General features: G+C 42.1%; 1 protein-coding gene across 1 annotated transcript; it reads right to left on the bottom strand.

The window, feature by feature from the left end:
* Positions 1 to 11,520: 11,520 nt before the first annotated feature.
* Positions 11,521 to 12,546, bottom strand: LOC308322237 (chemerin-like receptor 1; the record flags this gene model as incomplete). Its single annotated transcript, XM_080773431.1, has 1 exon — positions 11,521 to 12,546. The coding sequence occupies one exon, from the start codon at positions 12,544 to 12,546 to the stop codon at positions 11,521 to 11,523; it is 1,026 nt and encodes a 341-aa protein (XP_080629557.1).
* Positions 12,547 to 23,405: the final 10,859 nt, after the last annotated feature.

Genomic DNA, 23,405 nt, shown 5'->3' with positions numbered 1-23,405 from the left:
GCCCAAACCACTGAGAATTAGATAATCGTGTCAAGGTGCTCAACAATATCATGAGAAGAAGACAGTCAGCACTCAATATAATCCTTTTCAGTTTCATTTACCTCAACAGGCAGGGGAACGGACGTGTTTCAACCTAATACGACCAGGTCTTTCTCAGCGTTATAATGCTGAGGAAGAACGGCTGGCTGTCTTCTTCTCAGCATGGTGCTTGGTTCAATCCATTTACCTCGCAACTTTGGAGAGACTTCATTCTCTCATGATGATAATAATAATAATAATAATAATTGTAATAATAATAATAATAATAATAAACTTTATTTATATAGCACCTTTCACAAGCAATAGCAATTCCTCAAGTGGTACACTCATATAAGTGGATCTGACAAACAGTAAATGTAACATGATTCAATCTGTTATGATTAACAAGCCACATTTAAGTATGTTCGTTTACAAGAAAATGTCAAGTATTTCGATTATCATCTCTTGTTAAAAATACAAGAACGTGTGCATTTATTTATGCAATGGATTTATTCACTCAATTCTAACCAATATTGTTCTGCACACACAATGGTCAAAATGCATTAAAATTTACGGGCAAATGGTTATTAGGAACAGTAAATGTAACATGATTAAATCTGTTATGATTAACAAGACACATTTACGTTTTTTGTGTACAAGAATATGTCACTTTTTTCGAGAATCATCTCTTGTTAATAATACAAGAACGTGTGCATGTATTTCTCAAATGGACTCATTTACTTAATTCCAACCAATGTTGTTCTGTAATCTGTACCCACACAAAATGGTCAGAATCCAGTAAAATATACTTGTCTTCACTTCACCATTTTTTCACGTTTAAGGTAAGAATGAATAATATTAGCCGAGCATTTGATTGAGGTTCAATTTAGCAAGTGTTTACATTATGTTTTGTTTAGTAGCAGCTGTAAAAAAAAACGTACTGTTTGCTGCTTTACAACACACATCAAAGCAGACGCACGTGTGACGCCAGTGACGGTTTTATTTCCACATAAATGCACCGTGTGAGTGTGTGTGTGTGTGTGTGTGCGCGTGCGTGCGTGCGTGCGTGTGCGTGCGCGCGTCTGTAATCCACACACCTCAACAACCAGTTTGCCCCACCGACTTCAAATTTTGACACCCCACCACCAGAACTGCCCCAAAAAGGCCTCTGCCTGCATGGGCTCAGGACAGGCAAAGGGAAGTTACTATATTTACCCAGGGTAACTGGACTAAGCTCAAGAACTTGTTTATAGCCAGGCCCTGTCATAGAACATTTCATGGTAGGGGTTCAATGCCTTGTCCAAGGGCACTTCAAACCGTTCGGCCACCGCTGCCTCTTGGCAGAGAAACAAGAGTAGCAAATACAACTATTTACTATTGCCATTTAGTGCCCTAAACAAACATTAAAGTCCAGAAAGAAAGAAAGAAAGAAAGAAAGAAAGAAAGAAAGGACCTACATAGGGACATTCTTTGCCACCATGCCAGTCATGAACCAATACAGCCACCCTGTCACAACGACTCACAACGAACCTCAGTGACCACGCAACAACGTACATCAACTAATGTCAATCAGTCTTCTATTGAAAATTAACCATTGGAATTGATGGCTGTTATGTCAAAGCCCAAAAGCTCCATCTCCAACCAAATGGAAATAGAAAATTCACTCATGGGATTATTGAAGTGATCAAGAGCCACATACACACACACACACATACTGTTCCCTGGTACAACAACTGAACTCACATACTGTACAGCAGATACAACACAACAGACCAACTCTAGATTCACATGATGACTATAGCATTCAACCCCAGAGCCAGAACCAGTTCCATTGCCACCCGGTCAATGGGTCCCAAAATGACAGCAATAGCACACCAGCTTGAATCACACGCATTAAAAACACAAGCAGTAGCCAAGAAGCAAAAGACAAAGTTCATACCTTGAGCTGTCGACTCTTCCACTTGACTTCATAAGATAGTTGTAGTGATGCCAGGGGAAAACTGTGGCTCTCTCTCTCCAGTTCATGATGAGACCTCCAGCAGCTTCTCCAGACTCCAGTCATCTCATCTCCATCCTCCATACATCTGGCTGGCTAGCTGGCCATGCAGTACTTCTCCTCCCAGTATCAATGGCCCCCAACCAGCCTCATTATCCTGGCTGCCTGATCTTCTCACTCAGCCTTGGTCTGGATGTTTCGCACTACACAGCACATAGCAAGCATTCTGCTGTAGTGCCTTGGTCAGGGGTTTAGGGCATAGGCTCCATAGGGTCCAGCATTCACAGCATGTCGTGGTCAGGGGTTTAGGGCATAGGCTCTATAGGGTCCAGCATTCAGGGGTTTAGGGCATAGGCTCTATATGGTCCAGCATTCACAGCATGTCGTGGTTAGGGGTTTAGGGTAGGGCATAGGCTCTAGGGTCCAGCATTCAGGGGTTTAGGCCCTAAACAGTTTAGGCCCTAAACTTTAGGGCATAGGGTCCAGCATTCACAGCATGTCGTGGTCAGGGATTTAGGGCATAGGCTCTATAGGGTCCAGCATTCACAGCATTTCAGGGCTCTATAGGGTCCAGCATTCACAGCGAGTCAGGGCTCTAGAGGGTCCAGCATTCACAGCATGTCAGGGCTCTATAGGGTCCAGCATTCACAGCATGTCAGGGCTAAGAAGAAGCTGAACTTGGGGATCTGGGGTCGTCACCCTGGCCTGTGTACCTGTGGAGCAGGTTGAGAGAGAGAGAGAGACCATATAAGCTTTGAGTATAAGTATTGGCTATTTCCCCATATATATAAGCCCACAATGGGGGTTGGATTTTTGTGCTAATTTGCTTATTTCCATCGAAATAAGTAGTAAAGTGTGCCGCTTGGGATACTATTTACATTATGATTTGAGCAATGGAAATAAGCAAATTAGCACAACACCCCAATGCCCTATTCAATTCAATTCAATTCAATTCAATTCATTGGGGGTTTATGGTAGGGGAAATAGCCAATAATGCTCTTTTGCAGAAAATAACACCTGGACCTCTTTGGTGGGGACGTAATAACTACAAAGAAAAGTAAGAAAGCCTTCTAGCATTGAATTATCCTACAGTACCATTTTGTGCAGGAACCCCTTTTGGTGTAGCATTATGTTATGCTTTAGCTATTGAAAAATAGCAGATCTACAAGCTCATAGCATGAGCTTGTAGGTCTGCTATTTTTTTTAAATCGAACAACGACTGACACAGAAACATAGCTTTTTCAGAAAACTGTCAGGATTTAGAAGACATTTTTAGAATCTGATGTCAGGTCAGAATGGGTTAAACCATCATTGGTAAACAGTTAAGAAGAATTCAGTTTTATACAAGGATTTGGTCCTGTGACACCCCAAACAAAACATTGTGTCTGTATATTTATTCTATTTATGTATAGGACCCACATGCACACATACAGCACTTAATGCACCTTTGTTTTTTATTTCAACACCCAGTCCCTCCCTCCCTCTCTCACGCACGCACACACACACACACACACACACACACACACACACACACACACACACACACACACACACACACACACACACACACAGTATGCTTTGCATAGGTAGCTAACTCAGGTTTGTGTGCAATTCAGGTAACACTTTACAACACTTAAAGCACCTTTGTTTGTTCATTTAATTCCCCCCCCCCCCCTCTCCCTCTCTCTCTCACACACACACACACACACACACACACACACACGCACGTTAATGCTCACTTAGCATAGGTAGCTAACTCACCTGCAGAATGAAAACAAATCCACCAGTTTGTTGTTATGAAGATAACTTCTCTTTCAAGCTGTCACACACTGTTGTGACTGAGCAGTTTGGTAAACAAGAAGGGACGGTAACAGGACAGGAGGATATAGTAGGCACCAAGGAAGAGTGGGCACTGGGCACTGCACCAGCTGCACCGATGTCTTTCCCCCCAAAATGTAAAAAATAAAATAATATATATATATTGTGTAATTGCTATAAATTGTTAGTCATTTTTGGCTATAAACAAGTTGAAGGGTAAAATAAGCCTGATAATGTGTATACTATAGTGCATCACATCATAGTCATATGATACTTTTTCAAATATAGGCTATATTTGTTTCCTTCATTTTGGAGAAAATGTTTAAAAAAAATGCATCGAGGTACCCATGTCCCTATAGGCCCAGGCCCACACGTATCCTTATCCTGTGGGACTACTTCCTCTCTACTCCAGAGTAATCTAATAAGCGAGTGGCGACACGCTTTGATCTCGCTTATGGTCCAAACATTGGAACTAGACCATTGAGATAGAATGAGCACTTCCGCATTTCATTGTTAGAATTGGAGTCAACGCTAGTGTCGCCACTCTCTTACTTATTACTCTGCTCTACTCTACCTGTGGGCTGTGGTGGACCGCGGAGCAATAATGTACAGTACAGTAGTACACACACACACACACGCGGTCATGCCTTGTAATACCTACGACTGAGAAGTCCACTGACAGACTCGCAGCGCGCCATATTTCAAAATATCTTGACTTTCTCGACTCCTGCTGTCATGTGTGCGTCAAAAAAGAGGTGGGTTTATTTTTAGTTGTCTTTTAGCTGCCTCATAGCCTATGACATTTTGCTGTAGGCTAGAGGCTAGAGGCAGCCAGCCCAGTAGGCTAATATGCGTTTTATATTTTGTTTGTTCTAATTGAATATTTCGCTCGTACGCCACCACTGAACAATAAGGTCGGCCAGGTGGCAAACATGGCCAATTAAAATTATAAACACGGTGGCGAAGCTTGTTTGTTTGTTTGTTTGCAGCTAGACTAGAGCAGCATGCACTAGGAACACGTTTGTTTGTTTGTGTGTGTGTGTGTGTGTGTGTGTGTACTAGGCGACATGAACTTTAGTCATAGGGTGACTGTAGGCTTTATTAAGCCTAAGATTTAAACTCAGATGTATTGAGAGTTTAAGTGCCCTCACCCCTGTAGTGTGTTCAATGCTTCATATATTCTAAGGTTCAATGCAGAAACATTTCAGGCCAAGGACCCACTATAGCTGAGAGACAGATGAAGCAGGGACCCCTGATTAGTCACTTATAAACCATCAATACTTGCTCTTACATATATAAATGTATGATTCTGATTCAAAGCTACTTTAGATATAGCTAGATAATTGTCATTAATAGCCTAACTTCACAATATAAAAAATATGTATATTTTATGCTTGATACTGTATATCTAATGTTTTCACTCAAGCATCCTTTTATGAATATAATGTGAAATATGTAGGAGCAGACTAGTAATGAATGGACTGAGTCAAGCTATATTTGATCATGCTTTTTGATTGAAGTATTTATTAATAGTTTGCAGAATTACAGTACATTTCAAGCACAACTCAATACAAAAACTGTTAACTGTGAGTGGACGACACCATAAAGCATTACACTTGTTTACAAGAGGTTCCACCGTTTTCAATTCATCATAACATTTAGAGACGTACACATACACTTCTATATAGCCAAAAACAGGAAATCATCATAAAGGATGTAAAAAGGGGGAAAAAACATATACAGTGAGGGAGAAAAACGGGTGGGTGCAGTGGGGATTCAGATTTTACGGGGGCCAGTTTCGAATTGCAGCCGTCCGTAGGTGCCCTTTGAGAGTGGTTTTGAAGGAGTCAAGGGATTCACAGTTGTTGGGGCAATAGGAGCTAAATTAATTTAGTCCTTTGTTTGTGCCGAATCTGGGTTGCACATGGTTAGCTTTATTCCTCAATTTCTGTCTATTTCTTAGGTTGGTGGCATGAAGATTGGACCGCTGTAATTGTGCCAACCGCCAGAGGAGACGGGCAACTCTTATGCCAAACTGAAGTGAGTGATTAATGTGAAAATTAACCATGTAAACACCAGCATCCTATTCCGTATTGTGGGGGAAGCTCTCGCTGAAAATAGCCAAGCTCACAACGACGCGTTGTGACGTTGTCGATCGGGTATCTTCTACAAAAGCTTTCCCCACAGTAACCGAAAACTGAAGACACACTAGCAGAGAGCCTTGAGGGACTCCGCTGAAACATATGGCATTCAACCCACTAAAACCATGGAAAGTTTCATTTTAACATGACATATACAAGCTCACGGGGTGTCACCTCATGCCTCGCTGCGAGATTGTACATCTGCTATTTTTGAACATTTTTGAAAAGTGTGTTTTGAAAAACACGTTTCAGAACTACTGATTTAGAATGCATTTGTCTGAAAGGAGTGGTTCACCCAAAAGATTACTTATTTTCTATCAATTTTATTGCATTCCTAAGCCAATAATTTGATGAGCGGAGAACTCAAAGAGCCTGCTACAAATATCCAAATAAAAAAACTTGTGTGAAGCGCTCTTATCACTCATCATACATCATCATACATCGCATTACATTTTCGCTAGAAACAGACTGTATTATATGAGTGACTGGCTGTCGCAAACGATACAGAGACACCTCCCTGACAATAACGCAGAGACGGCTTGTTTATTTTTGGACCACAATGCTTATATGAAACGACATAGAGAAATGACTTCCGTGAACCAGGCAGAACCAGGGGATGAGCGAGTAACATCAGGACCTAACCCTCTATGATCCGGTTCTCTCTTTATTCAGCACCGATGGTACTTGCCGGAGGATGACTCCCCTTGCTAAGAATCACACTCCTGGACGCTTTCGCTGCCAAAGTGAGTCGAACACACACACACACACACACACACACACACACACACACACACACACACGCAGGCGCGTCGACTTCGGGGGTGCTTGAGGGCTGAAGCACCCACTGACACAATAGTAATCCAAATAGCACCCACTGACTGAAGGCTGAAGCTCCCCTCCCCCTGGTCATTTGTCACGTAGGCACACCTTTACCGGGGGGGGGGGGGTGCATGTTCCCTTTTCACAGAACAGGTATTCAAATGCTAATTAGGTGGCTTTTGTTCCAGTGACCGGCGACGCACATACGGTTCAGTCACACTCCTGCAGCAACACTACACAGACACGGTCAGCGGAGAGGCTGCTGTCTGTGTGCCGCCGGCCCGTCTGTAAAGAGCCATGAGCCCACTGCCGTTATAAGAACTATTCGCGCCTGCACACACGCACACACACACACACACACACACACACACACACACACACACACACACACACTCCAAACTTTTCAGGCTGTGGGTCTTTTAGCATTTCATTTAGCACTGCAGATCATGCTCTTAGTCCAGAGCGATTTTCAGTAAGCAAGGACAACACTTGATCCACTGTCTATTGCAGTGGGGCACATACAGTATGTAACTGGCAAGTGGTTGTAGTGGTTGTGTGAGGAGCTGTGGTAGATCGATCTCTTTCTCTGCTGCCTCTTTGCTATCTCAGGTGGGTTTGAATCAATTTTATGTCATCTTTGTATCGCTTTTTCTGTCCCCCCTTGAGTGTGTTTTTGTCTCTCCTTCAGCTGGCCATACAGCATTCATTTCGGAGGATGATTGTTTAGTTGGATATTGAATTTGTGCCAATAATCTTGTATGATTGCAGGGTAGTACTCACTGCCAGGCGCGGTTTTACAACAGATGCAGAGTGGGCATGGGCAGAATGGACAAGTCAGGGGCTTGTGCATTCCGTAGTGCATACATGGGCAACTGGCGGCCCAGGGGCCACATGAGGCCCTCACCTTCAAGTAGATTAGTAGCTTAATGAGTAGTATTAAAATGTTATCGTCTCTTTTTCCATGTGCAATGCATTTGTATTTAGTTCATAAAGGTAACATAACTATAATTAAAGGCATTTGAAATTAAGTAATAACAATACTTTTCAGGATTCCAATTCAAAAATAGCAAAAAATAATTCAGGATTTAAATTAAATAGCCGATCTACAAGCTCAAAACGCGTCGCACTCTGGAGTGAGTGTTGAAATATTGTGGACCATTGTCAAAGTTGCCCACCCATGCCGTAGTGCATCCCATAGGAAATTGGAATGCAAAGGTACAATCTCTTTGAAAACCCGTTTAGTGTTTCTGATTGTGTGACCAGAAAATGCAATTGAAGTGGCCGCAAGTAAAGTTAGTATACATCCCGACAACGTCGCTTTGTTCCCACTCATTATTTTCATTACTACTTCCCTGAGAAAGTGAGCGACAATGATCTACCGCTATTTTACACATCATGTAATACCAGATTGTAGACTGACAACCTCTCTAGTCTGTATCTCCTATAGGGTTTGAGAGAGATTTAACTGAAGGTCTGAACTATTCAGTTATAGATAATTTCAAGTTCAACACCCGTCCTCTCAATGTTTGAGACATGGAAATGCTTGAACACGATTTTGCTGTTGCTGTTGTATAATAAATAATGTTGCCTCATTCACACAGGTAGTATAAAATACAGACAGACAGACAAATCTCCTGTAGAGATTAATTCAGACGTCACTATATCACAGTACATGGAATGGATGTAAACTGCAACTAGGCGTATGCGTACAACCAGTGTCTGACCTTGTACTACAGGGACAATTTTTCATTACTGTCTGTTTCAGATTCAATAGTTGTGATTGCAAATTGCATGCCTCGTAGTGGTAATTAATGATTGTGTACGATATAGTACGTTTTGTGTTGATTATCCTGTAACAATGCAATACGAAAATAAATACATTTAGATGTCTAATTTAGACCCAAAGTGGCCTAATCTGCTACCTAATCATGACTGCACCCCTGGTAAACAACACAGCAGCAGCTAATACAATTTATAATGGTATTTATTGTCAGTGCTTGCTACTTGGCACAACCAAATCAAACTAACTGCATGATGACATTAACCTCTTTTGGTGTTTTAAGCATTGTTGTTTAGCTATTGAAAAATAGCAGATCTTCAAGCTCGTAAATGTTATTTTTGAAAATGTGGCGCAAATTTGGATTATATATTCTTTCAGAGCGAACGTTTTTAACTCCAATCTTTGCTTCTGATCAGATGGTGGTCGGCGGCCAATTCTAGATAATGTTTTGGGGTCCTTGACATGAAATAGTTTGAGAACCACTGACATAGAAACATGGGGTTTTTCAGAAAACCTTTAGGATTTAGAAGACTTTTCTTTTTAGAATCGGTCTCGGTCGAAATGGGTTAAAAATCACACCCGTGTGAAGTGAGGGGCGCTCGCTCTTATCATACAATGATCATACATCATCTCATTCCATCCTAACGCAATTTGCGTCCTCACCTTCCGTCTTCAATGTTTGTGTTTACGCAATGTTTACACAAACACTGAAAGCTGGCCATTCATTGTCAATGGCATTCAATGTTTGTGTTAAGACAATGTTTGTGTTTTTTACACAAACCCTCAAAGCTGGACCTAGGAGGGGATAGCACCCCTCAAAAACACTGAAAAGAAGCCAGGTGTGTTAAAAGAATAGGACTTGACTTGAGCACTGTAAGGCGTGCCCGTGCGAGGCGCAAGCCGAGCAAGTGCAATCACCGAATGATCCAAAATAATCCAGAATGCCACGTGTTGAACCAAACATTTTGTGTCACCCGTGATTGATTGATCAATCGATCAATCAATCAATTGATCAATCAATCAATCAACCATTTAGCGACTTATTTATACGAAATCATCATATAATTAAGGTTACAAACGGAACAAAACGTGTACAGTATGGGGAGAACGGGGTTGGGGGAAGCTCGGACTTAATTTACAGGGGCCGGTTTTGAATTGCAGCCGTGCGTAGGTGGTCTTTGAGAGCGGTTTTGAAGGAGTCAAGGGATTCACATGTCTTAATGGCTTTTGGTAGGGCGTTCCATATTTTCGTGGCATAGGAGCGAAATGTATTTAATCCCTTGTTTGAGCCGAATCTGGGTTGCACTTGGTTTGTTGAACTCCCTCTGGTGTTGTGAGTGTGGACTTTGTTGACATTAAGGAAGTACAGGTATAGGTATCTTGGTAGTGTAGCGAATCTTGAAGACCAGACCCATTGCAAGAGGCTTTACTCTGTCGTCAACCCTAAACCATTACAGATTATCAAAATGGGCAAGGGTGAGGTGGGTTCGGGGAGTGAGGCCAAGTAGTAGCCTGGAGAGTTGTTTTAAGGGCTGTGGTACCAAGAGGTGTATGCATAGTCGAAGAAACCTTGTACAATAACAAGGGCTCCTGTTAGGGTCTTCAATGTGTTTTTGTTGACCAGTGAGGAGATCCTGTAGATTGTATGTATAACTGGTTCAGACCAGTTAATATAATACTCTAAGGTGTGGACAGCCAAGTCAGTGAAAGAAACACAAAAGAAAATAAATAAAAGTCAACCAAAGAACAATATTCCTATACAGCAGGGCTGCCCACACTTTTTTGACTTGAGAGCAACTTTCAAAATGCTCAACAAGATCTACTGACCAAAATAATGATTATCCCTTTGCTGGAAATAGTTACATAAGACACACTTGAAACAGGAAATAGAGAGGAGAAGTTACTTAACATAAAAATACTTCTTCACCATTTCACCACCGTTCATGACTGTGTGTACAAAATAATGACAAACCTTATTGACACTTCACTGGTTTACACTGTAAAGATGTGACTTTATTGACACATCACTGGATGACAGTGTAAAGATGTAACTTTATTGACTCATCAGTAGTGTGAAGAAGTTGTGAAACATAATTATTTTGCATAAAGCTCCATATATGGTGTTGTTGTTGTTAATAAATGGAGGAGGAATAAAAGGAGGACAGCAGGAGAAACATAAGAACTCTAACATTAAAGACGCATCAGGTCAAATAAGCTAAAAAAATACTGTTTTAAAAACATAATATATAAACTTTTACTTTTCATCATGGTTTCAATCTTTGAGAACATTTAGGATACTGAGAAGAAGACATTTGTATAATGTGCCTCATTATGTCATATTGTCTCTTTATTGTTAATGGCATTTAATGTTTGTTTTGTTTGTTTTACATCACCATTACATCACCTAATCAACATGAGTTAGACTTTAATATATTATCACCCCTCACTTCACACGGGTGTGATTATTTCCTAACAATTAGTCCTAACAATGAATTCCTAGATATTATTGTTAGTTTATTATTTTTAAAGCCAATAATTCTCAAATGCTGCTATTTGTCAAATTATTGGCTATCCATGAATTCAAGTGTCCATGGTGAGAGTTCTGTACGGCCCGGTTCTCGGTTAGGGGCTCGGGTCTTGGGTTCCGGGCGGTTCTCGGTTAGGGGCTCGGGTCTTGGGTTCCGGGCGGTTCTCGGTTAGGGGCTCGGGTCTTGGGTTCCGGGCGGTTCTTGGTTAGGGTCTCGGGTCTTGGGTTCCGGGCGGTTCTCGGTTAGGGGCTCGGGTCTTGGGTTCCGGGCGGTTCTCGGTTAGGGGCTCGGGTCTTGGGTTCCGGGCGGTTCTCGGTTAGGGGCTCGGGTCTTGGGTTCCGGGCGGTTCTTGGTTAGGGGCTCGGGTCTTGGGTTCCGGGCGGTTCTCGGTTAGGGTCTAGGGTTCCGGGCGGTTCTCGGTTAGGGTCTCGGGTCTAGGGTTCCGGGCTGACTGGTGCTACCCTCTATCCCAGACAAGGTGCTCATTTGGGTGACGTCTGTGTCTGTGGGAGTGTTGTTGATCTGAGGAGGCTCTACATCAAAGGCTTTCTCCAGAACCTTTAGGATGGACCTGCTGCGGAACACGTCCTTGAAACCCTGACTGAACACGTACAGCAGCGGGTTCAGGCAGCTGTTGACAAGAGCCAGGTCAAGGGTTATGGGAACCCCGAATCTGAGCACAACCTTCAGGGTATCACTGCCCTCCAGATATGTCTGATACACAACATAAATCAGCCGTATGATGTGAAAGGGGATCCAGCACAGGAAGAACGCTGTGATAACAGCTGCTATGATTTTGAAGGTGCGACCAGATTGGCTGGCCAACGAGCGGTTATTCCTGAGCCGGTAGATGATGACGGAATAGCAGGAGATGATGACGGAGAAAGGAACCACGAATCCTGCAACGAAGTTAGTGGTGACGCCTATGGTGGTGGATGTGTAGCCACCGAAGCACCTGACCTCTAAGTCCCTATATATTAAGTCCCTAAATATGAAGTAAGGGGAGCTCAGAGCCAAGGCCATCATCCAGACTCCCAGACTGACCCAGGATGCCTTTGTGACGGTGCGGTGGTTCCGGGTCCACACTGGACACACCACACACACACATCTGTCCACACTGATCAGCACCAGAATGTAGATACTGGCATACATGTTCATGAAGAAAACCAGACTATCCATTTTACAGCCCAAAGCAGTATCTGTCATTCTCAGCGGCAGGAAGGCTGTAACCAGGAAGTCGGCCAAAGCGAGGTTGAGGTACCAAACGGTGCTGACGGTTTTCTTCATCCTGAAGCCCGTCGCCCAGATGACCACACCGTTCCCCAACACGCCGAGCACACACACCACGCTGCAGATCACCATGGCTGTGATCTGGATGGATTTGGGATAATCTTTATCATCATCATCCTCATCGTGATGAACAGCAGGTGTGGTCATAATCTCCATCGTCCTGAAATCCAAAAATAACAAAACAATGAATATAAGGTACACGCTCTGTTTTAACACGCTATGTATTATTATTATTATAACTAGCCCTTACCCGTTGTGAGATATTTGCCCCCCTCTTGTGGCCCAGATTTTTATGTTTCTCTACTCGGTCCATTCTGGCAGATTTACTACAAGATGTCTTATCTGACGTCTTATGTTGACATTTACTACCCTAAACAGACAGTAAAGTCTTGGCTGGCAAAACATTACCCTAATAATAAAAAAACATTAAAGTCCATAGAATATATAATTAGTCCCTAAACAAACATCAAAGTCCATAGAGCGTCGCAGTCCCTCCCCCTTTCAGAACAACGAGTGGCCCAGGAAATTAATCGCAATTCATTTCGACCATAGGCATTTCTTAAATTATTTATTTGAAGACCTTTTAAGCGTCGTACGAAGCCAACTCTTGTCGTGACAAATCATGACAACACACACAATATTTTGGACCAAACAAATAATTACAAGGAAGAAAAACAACAAAAAAAGTGTTGTAACCTGCTGTTTTTTTCTACTTTCTAATTCTTTGTTTGGTCCAAAATATTGTGTGTGTTGTCATGATTTGTCACGACAAGAGTTGGCTTCGTACGACGCTTAAAACGACATTAAATTAATAATTTAAGAAATGCCTATGGTCAAAATGCATTGCGATTAATTTCCTGGGCCACTCGTTGTTCTGAAAGGGGGAGGAACTGCGACGCTCTATTGACTTGGCTGGCCTATGACGTAATGTCCGTTTGAGTTTTCCTCGTTTGAGTTGAGATTTTTGGACATAAAGTTGTAGGACAGGGGTGCCCAACTGGTCGACCGGTAGACCACATGAGGATTGCCAGTCGACCGCAAGAGGAGGAGGAGGAGGAGGAGGATCAAAGAGGAGGAGGGGAGGAGGACGGAGGAGGAGGAGAGAAGAGGAGGAGGAGGAGGATGAGGACACTGCACTGCTCGATTATACATGTTATGTGGAGCAACTTCAAAAGATTGTGACAGAGTTTGAGAGGCGCTTCACAGACTTTTCAACAATTGAACCTGTTGCCAGCTACATGTGTTTTCCTTTTGGAACTGTGGATATCGATGCCATCACTTCCAAAGTAGCCTCAGTGTTTCACCTGGACAGCCCTTCTGTGGAGAATGAGATCCTCACACTTCAAAATGATGATTAAATCCAGGGCAACACAAGGGATGCAGGGAGAGTTCTGGGAGCTACTGCTGCCTGAAAAGTATCCTAACCTCAGGAGATGTGCCATGAACATAACAGCTTTTTTTGGATCAACCTACCTCCCTACCTGTGTGAGTCTGCTTTCTCTCACATGAAGTTCATCAAATCAAAGTACAGAATCACAATGACAGATGACCACCTTGTGGCGTGCCTGAGGCTTGCAACCAGCGCCTACAACCCAGACTTTGAGAAACTAGCCTCCTCTTCTCAGTGCCAGCGTTCCCACTAAGGTAGACTGACATTATTAAAATAACTAAAAACAAAACAAAAAACTTACAAAAAGTAAAAAGAAAAAAAGAAAATACTTTGAACATCAGTGACTGTTAACTCTTGATTGATGGAAAAATTTAATATTACAATTTGCAGAATGGGTACAATTCTAGAAAAGTACAGGTCAATACAAACTTCAAAGTGCTGAGAGCACAACAAAAGAATACTTGTCATTGACAGACACACACAAGTTGTCTGTCGGATGAATGTGTTGTCAGTGTGTATGGCAGAGTTCAATAAATGTGGAGAATATTAAAGGACCACTTTTCAACGAACCTTCATATAATTAATTGGTCCTCACTAATGTTCATGATAAAATCCCACCATTTTATTCCTACTCAGTCTATGTTTCATATGATATAAATATGATGGTGGACGGGTTTCTGAACTGCCCACAACCCTCCTATGAGACACAGACTGAGTAGGTGGTACGAAAAGTAATTTAGTAGCTGTAGTGGGTAATGCATGTTTTGTAATGATAATCAAGAGTTAAAAGTACAATATTTGGATCCAAGATGGAGTGGAGTATAAGTAAAAATATTGGAAATACTAAAGTAAAGTGTGTGTGTGCGTGTGTTGTGCCACTCTGCTGTTTGTGCCGCTCTGCTGTTCAAATAGGTATCATTTTGGGGGTCTTTGGCACCAAAAAGTCTGAAAACTCTGGATTTAGTGAATAATTCTGTAGAATGATTTAGAAAGCTTTTTGAATAATCAGCCTTCAGGTCTCAATAGTTTAAAGAGCTCTATATTGTAGATATCAATCATTACATGTTATAATAAAGACAATTCAATGAGAGCATAGTTACCTGTTTCAATCATTACATGTTATAATAAAGACAATTAAATAACAGCATAGTTACCTGTTTCCAAGTGTTGAAGAGACGTCAGCCAGAGAAGAGTCTTGGTAGGTGTGTGTGTGTGTGTGTGTGTGTGTGTGTGTGGGGGGGGGGGGCTTTCCATGGTCGCCTGTTGCAAGGACTTCCATGTTGCAATGAGTTGCATCTGTGCAGTCTGGCCTCATCAGGTCGGCCTACACCTACACACAGAAACTCTCGCAGAAAGAAAGCCTTGTTTTGCAATACAATTAATTCAATGACTTTCTGTTGGAGTGAAAACCTATAATATTATAATCATAAAATAATCTACAATATAATTGTAACCATTTGAATGATTATTAAACTGCTTTCTTTAGAAGTGAAAACAAGGTTCAAGGTTACTTTATTTTGTTTCCTAGAAATGTGTCTTGGATACGGAGACCTGCACTGCAGCATACTGCAATACGATACAATACAATACGGTACACAGTGACTCGTACAGCATATAAATAATACATAACAGACCAAAGCCAACATACCTAGTGAAAAAAAACAACATACCTAGTCAAAACCGTCTGTCCTCTGCCAGGACATTGTGACTGACAGGCATCATTGTTCAAATGCCCAAATTGTTAGTCCCCTAATAGTTGTCTTTCTGTTGTAAAGCTCTCTCTTCCTGATGTGTTTTCAACTCTCTGCCAGATTCAAGTCAAATCAATGTAGTTTATAGGCTTCTCTATCGGAGAATGCCGTTTTTGAATAATGTATTAAATTCTCTGTTGTGAATGTGCGGCAACGAAAGACCTTCAGAGAAAGCTTGATTTAGTTAACAAGTACAATTTAGGCATGTAACGGATATTATTAAAGGGCCACTTGTAGTAACTATGTAGATCAACTGTTTCACAGCAGTAAATGGCTAATTTCCACACATTCACACGACACCCGCTGTTGTGAAACCGCGCATGCGCGCGTACACACAGTCACACACACACCCTTACAGATCTGTAACTCTTGAGTATACAAATGGAACCGCCTTCGACTTCCCCGTGCGCACAGAGACAAACACAGGTGGCATTGGAAATGAATGACTAGATAAGTGTACATCATACCGTAATAATGGCGCACGTCGTTTGATGTGTCGTTTATTTTCCATGACACACACACACACACACTATCCTCTCCACGCTAAGTTATGCATGAAACAAGCGTTTAAAGCGGCTGTGCATGGCGACTGAACTTAAGTCATTCAGAGAATCTAATGCCACACCAGGGGAGGCGGCCGAATAAACAACCTATTTAAACGCTCGCTTCATGGCGCAACGTGAATGAAGGGAACGTATCGGGGCTCTGCAGACTGCATACAGTATAACATATATTGAACGTACACAAACATTGTAGTTAGAACAGGACGTAGCATTTTGAAGGTATGTCACACTAACCTGTGGTTATGAACTTGTGAGCAGATAATGTAAATAATAATAAAATAATAATAAATATTACAGAAAATAAATAATAAATACGAAACAGTTACTCCTCCCCACCCACTGCAGTCCAGTTGTTCTTGACGTTGACATTGACGTCGCCTGAAATGGGGGGGCAACTCCACCGCCTTACGGCGAACCAGGCAGTTGGTCTTCATCGCAGTCTTGACTCTTGATCTTTACGCCAGTGCGGTCTGCATCTTCCTCATCTGATGCCAGTTATAAATATATAAAAATAAATAATAATTTAGCTGTCGTGCACGCTACTATTACATTCCTTTGGTGTAACCTAATGCATACACATTTTGCCAATCACATACGAATTGTAGCCAACCGGCCATTCTTTATTGGCCACTGGATGGGCTGCCATGATCACTGAAGACAACTGCAAGTGAAAAACCCGCCCAGTGGAGTAGTGATTAGTGAACATATAGGACCATAAGTCCAAACTGACAGTGAACCACAATGCTTGTAGATAAGGATGTTTCTGGTGAAGAGACCATAGACATACTGTAGACAGAGCCCTGGGGGAACCGGTCAGTATTTTAGCTGGGTTTTAGAGGCAGCTCAAAACCACATGTAATTGTATTTTCCTGCCACAAGGTGGAAGACTTATACAACGTTCTAGCAGGGAAATTACTTTCAATGAAAACAAATGAAAGGCCTGCACTGTACATACAATTGATGATGAATGCCTCCCTTTTGACAGAACTGTACTTATTCTATAAAGTGCATAACATACAGCCTGGTATGCTATACGTTTGTGAAGCATGCATGCACGCTAAGAACATAACAATGGGGAAAATGGGAGACATGTTGGGTTGATTGCATGGTAATGCTTAAACCAAAAAGAGAGAACCAGACACACGCGCACGGGGGGCACTAAATATACGAGAAACTATATTGACAGACTCCAAGAATGTCCCAGAATTCTGTCTTTTCTGCTACCACCACCATCATACTGTGAAATGTTAGGGATTCAAATTAAGCTAACAGGGAGAGTCGTATAGTGCATCTAGGAATATGCAAAGATCCAATGTTTTCAAGAAGCCATATATTACCATCAACGTTATTGGTGAAAACCAAGTATTGCCGTTTTACTTTCACTGTGAATATATTTTAAATTAATTTTCTTTAAAAAACTGTTGAAATATTTTGTTACACACTGACTCATACTCTTTAAACTGTGTGCGCGTGCGTGCGAAAAACACTGCTTGTTATTGAACCTTAGCGGAGGTTGTTACCATCTCTAACTTGATCTTTTGTTCTGTTTTAGGGTCAAGGTAAAGGTACAGATTTTAGGTTAAATAAGTAAAACAATGTACGATATGTATAGAGTTCATGACATTTTGGCATTAGTAAAAATGTGTCATTCCTGGTGGAGAATTTAGTAAACATTCAGGGTAAAAAACAAAACAAGACATGGCATTCATTATTTGTTCTATGCATCTTACAGTGCCAATTGGAGGGCAGCCTATTGAATTCATAGTTTAATACATAATTTGACTAGGGGCTCCATCTTGTGCCACTATCCCTAAACTTATTTGCCATTTTTTACTATTTTGAAAATCATTTTAAAATAGTTCAACTAGCCAACCAAATGTTGTGAGCTTGTAGATCAGCTATTTGAACTATTTTAAAAGTTTTTTTGGTTTTTTTTAAGTAAAAAAATGGCAAGTAAGTTTAGGGATAAGGGTTAAGGGGTGGTGCAAGATATAGCCCTATGTCTTTACACTTGACTAAAAGACAACTCCGATATGAAGTTTAAGTTATTATAAGTGTGCAGTCATCAGCTTCAGTGCTCTTCATGGTGTGGTATATGTTCTGGCGTTAAGCCAGCATTGACTCATTGTCCCCACCATGAAAGGGATAGGGGGTACGATGGTGCGTCTGTTTGTTTGTCCGTCCATCACACTGCAATACTGACTTTTTGTGCCCGATGGGACAAGGCCCGGTGCCACAGGGTACTTAACCCGACCTCCTTGCACCACCATGTGAACAGTGTTTTATCTTTTCATTTTACATTTTTGTAATAATGTCAATAATATGGCTGCAGCTGCAAGTTCAGACAATCACTTTTTGATTGATTAATTCATGATTGAATACTTAGAACATTTTACAGATTGTACACTTGTACACTAAATGCTGCAGTTCAGATTCAGAAACTCGGTTTTTTCATTGATTGGTTCAATAGGCTACTGTTTTCAGATTGTACCACACTTAAGTTAATAAGTGTAATTATGGCCTATTTAACAGCAGTGCTAGTAAATGTTATTTTAATTCAGCATTCAGCTAATACATTAATAAATCAATCAACATATGGCAACAGAATGATAACCTACTGTTCAGTTTTACTATAACATCAAACCCGTCTGAAGTGAGTGCTACTGTACTGTACTGTACAAGCTCTCCTCCCTGGCGTGTGTGTGTGTGTGTGTGTGTTGCTGCAAACAGGGACACTTGGTGGTGTGTTAGGCTGCGCAACAGTGGCACTTTGTGGTGCTATTTCCGTGCTCGGACCCAGCCAGGCAGGGACACAGGCAGGGACACACATTGCTGGGCAATGGAGTGGTTGCACCGCTCAAAAATGTGTGTGGGGCTGCGGGCAGACAAGCCATTGTTATCCTGTCACACAATCATCCTACACTTCTACACACAGTCCACAGCGCCCTCTAGAGGCAGAAGTACCTGTACAGTTATCACCCTAGATGTTTGATTTAACAACGCAATAGCTGTATGCAATTTAAAAAAATAACACTTAATGTGCACCCTCGACACTCCCCTATAGTCATTTCATCCTGGAGCCGTATGGGAAACCATGAAGAAGCACAGTTTCCTATATGGGGATGAGTTCACGTCCCAGGTTGGCCAGTAGAACCAGTAAACCATGAAGCACAGTTTCCTATATGGGAATGAGTTCACGTCCAGGTTGGCCAGTAGCTGAGTTTGATTGTTTCTGTCTTTTATTAACAGTTTGCAAATAGTACGATTATACAATGGTGCTAAAAAACGCAAAAAGCCCAGAGGGCTTAATTCCATTGTAGTCCTCTGTGTATTCAATTCAATAATATATCCTTGACATCATCAATACTAGTATCAACTATTAATAAACATATATGTGCAGTAAAGAGTTGGGGGTGGCGTATAATTTCCGGTGTTAAGTTTACCCTCCTCCTATGGTGGTTTAGGAGGAGGGTAAGAGTCACACGTTTTGCTGTCTTTTGGTAGGGCATTCCAGTGGGTGCATAGAGAAGTCTGCTTGTAATCAGAAGAGCAGTTCAGCCCCGGTTCGCCCAGTCCAGAGCCATCTAATAGAAGAGTTGCGCTGTTCATGCAGCCTGAACTGAGACAAGCTGGAGTTTGAAATACATTGTTTTCAAGGAGGGCGGTGCAAATAAGAGCAATTTTAGGCATGTGTGCAACATGCCAACTGTTTTAAAGCATTGTACAGTGAAAACTATAGTCTCTGTAATGTTTGTTGTACGATTACTACAAAACAATCTAAAATAAAGGGATTCAGATAATTAAAGCTGGGCTGTTGCCTGGGTCCAATGCATTTCTGCCTACTTCCGGTCCAGGACTTGGACTATTTGTTGTCCCCATTCTCAATGTGTGAATTCCGTTTGTGTCCGAGCATAGGCATGGTATGTTAACGCCCCGCCTGCCTGTGATTGGCCTACCGACACGGCGACACTGCCCGTCTTGACTGTCCTCCGAGCTCCGTCCGAGGTGCATATGCTGGATGCCTGGAATCCTGGTTACTCCGTGGTGGGAAATAATACAAGTAGTATGGTATGATACAAGAGAGCACTAACTTGTATTTTTGTAGAAGAGGCAAACTAATATTGTTTATGCCGTTTGCTTTGAAGGAATAAGTGATTGAACATGCACGCCATAATATGATTTGGGTGTGTTCTAAAATAAAGTGTTTGTGTTGAAACATTATTGTACTATAAAAAGGTATATTTTCCCTTCATCTTTATCCTTTTTAGTGTAATAGTATTAGTTTAATCACTTGTATTAGATTAATACACGATAATCAACACTAACACTTTATTTACCCAAATCAAATCATAGTACAACATACGTATTCAATCAAAGCAAACGGCATAAACAATAAGTTTACCCCTTCTACAAAAATAACGTACAAGTTAGTTACAAGGCTGCATTCTGTTGCGCGTGCCAAGCACGACAGAATGTCATTCTCTTGTTGTATTATTTATTTGTCAATCTCAACACGGAGTAACCTCAAATCACAGGCAGGCGGGGCGTTACCACGCCTATGCTCGGACACAAACGGAATTCACGCATTCTCAATATAAGTCTATATAGGAGAACCGCCATTGGACTGGCCCCATGAAGTGAACAGAGTTTGCGTAACTCTGTCTTACTCTATGGCTCTGGCCCAGTCTAGTCTATACGTCTAGTCTACGTGTCAAGACCATTAACCCCTAACCCTCCCCGGGCCCACTGCTCTTAGTAGTTACGATGATGAGTGCATGTTCCTAATAGTTATGATATGAGTATACATGCAGAGGATAAATGTACATTATATTATACAGCAATTAGTCAACAGTTCCGACCAAGCCATGATATGTGATTTGTTGAAATAGGCCCTTCAGACATAAATGACACCGCACACCTCAAAGGAAAGATGTGTGAGCCGCTCATCTTTAAAATAAACGTGCTGACTGCTGAGACCTGTGGCTGATCCACGCAGCATTCGTGTGGGTGGACTGGACAATAACATTGCCAGGGACAGGCACACATAGGGCTCCATTTTCGTTTGATCTTTCTAAATACACTGTTTTGGGATTTAGTAGTGGGGAAGGGGAACCCCACTAAAGTTGGTATTTTGGTTACCTGTGTAAATCCCTAAAACACCTCCGTTATCCGTTATATTATGGATACTGTAGGTGTGCTGCTGCTCTTCCGAAGTCTCCTGAACTTGAACGCAGCATTTTGTTTTGAAAAATTTGTTTAAAAATCCATGTCGTACACACCGCATCTCCACTAGCTAAATAGTGTTGTGTTGCGCCTCAAAAATAGCGCTGCGACATGTTGAGAGCTTGTAAATCTGCTATTTTCGCTATTTTTGTCCAAATGTGCCCTCTTATGGGATGTCAGCCCCTGCCTGCACGTCCCTGAACATTGCGATGCCCAACCGGATATACTGTATATAACCCGGATATTTGGGTTAGGCGTGAGCTGGAACGGATCACACCAATACCAGGCTTTCCTCCGGGCGGTTGGGAACCCCCGCGTTAAACGACTCAATACATACTCGGGGTCACCAGACCACAATTCCACACAGAAATCCCATTGAAATACTCTGGTTTTTTACATCTCTGCAGACCAGTGCCAATGTGTTTTTTTTGCACCACTGAACTCTCAAATGTACATTTTGTCTCTTTAATGATGGGTTTATGCACTGCAACCATATCCAACATAAGTTTACATCTGAGACTTCAGTGGTGCACAAGTACAAAGTGTGTGTACTTTAGTTGTTAACGGACTGCCCTTGCTGATCCTGCATTTTCCTTTTTTCTGACGAAGAGTTTTACTCTTCTGTTTTTCCTTAGACCGGTGTTCGGGGAACGATGCAAGTCTGAAACAATGGACGTTTTTAAAGATTCGTTTTTTGGGCTTTTCTGCCTTTTATTGATGGTATCAAGTAAAGACTGACAGGAAAGAGGGAGAGAGAGAGAGAGGGGGAGAGACATGCAGTAAAGGTCGTCATTAACGGGACTCGGAACTCAGGCCAGAGCCTATATGTGGCATGCGCCTGGACCGCTAGGCCAGCAGGCGCCCCATTGCAGGAACAATGGAAGTTGCATGGGAATGCATGCACCACCCGTTTAATGCAATATCCAATCATAATTTTGTCTCCACTATTTTGTGTGTGTGTGTGTGTGTGTGTGTGTGTGTGTGTGTGTGTGTGTGTGTGTGTGTGTGTGTGTGTGTGTGTGTGTGTGTGTGTGTGTGTGTGTGTGTGTGTGTGTGTGTGTGTGTGTGTGTGTGTGTGTGTGTGTGTGTGTGTGTGTGTGTGTGTGTGTGTAATGCACATTCGTGAAATTTGTCCTTGGCACAAAAACGTTTGAGAACTACTGCTTTAGTAGGCATCTGTACAATCAATGTCACATCTTAACCAGTTTAAGATATCTTATATATAGTCTCTATCTCGAATAAATGGAATACTTGAATGTACAGTAATCTTGATTAGGCTATGTATACAATGTATGATATTTACTTTTGTTTAATATTTTGGTGGCACAGGAAATATATTGTACTGTAAATTGTGTCTGAATAATCCCGTAAGGGATGGGCTATATTGACTCTAATGACATGCCCAAAACAGGGTTATTGCCAGGTTGAAACTTGCCAAACTTAAACTCACACGGGCCTGAAAAGCAGATCCAAATGATTTCCAATGGAATTTAACCATCCACAGCTTGCTCAGTGAGACAGCCCCCCTCCCTCTGCTACGAGTACGTATAATACCCCCCCCACACACACACCACCACCCTGTGGATGTTAATGCAATATGGTCGCAGCCTGGCCAGGGGTGGTTATTGACTTGTTTCCAAACACTTAATTCAATTTGTCATCGCCATTCAGGGAGGCTCAAGTGGTCTAATTTGTGTTAATGAGGGGTAATAAAGTCATAGCCCCCCTATATCACTGCCAGGGGGGGCGGGTGTGTGTGTGTGTGTGTGTGTGTGTGTGTGTGTAGGTTATTGACTTGCTTTTGGTCTCTAGGCGGCATGCGTGGCTGTTTTCTCTCTCTCCCCCCTCCCACCCGACCCTTCAGTTGTGAGCCTCCCGTCAGCACACACCCCCCCTCCCCCCAAAAAAACACCCCGCCACCATTGTACCCCTAATTAGATAGCTTTTGTTGGGCTAATGCTGCCGCCATCTGGTCAGCTATCGAGAGAGAGAGAGAGAGAGAGAGAGAGAGAGAGAGAGTGTGTGTGTGGGGGCGGGGGGCTTCCAGGAGGGTGTGTGCCTGTCTGTGGTGGAGAGGAGGTCATGGGG

Source organism: Protomyctophum bolini (assembly GCF_963924005.1).
Source record: "Protomyctophum bolini genome assembly, chromosome: 10".
Classification (NCBI taxonomy): Eukaryota; Metazoa; Chordata; class Actinopteri; order Myctophiformes; family Myctophidae; genus Protomyctophum; species Protomyctophum bolini.
This window is presented reverse-complemented; position numbering and strand designations above follow the sequence as displayed.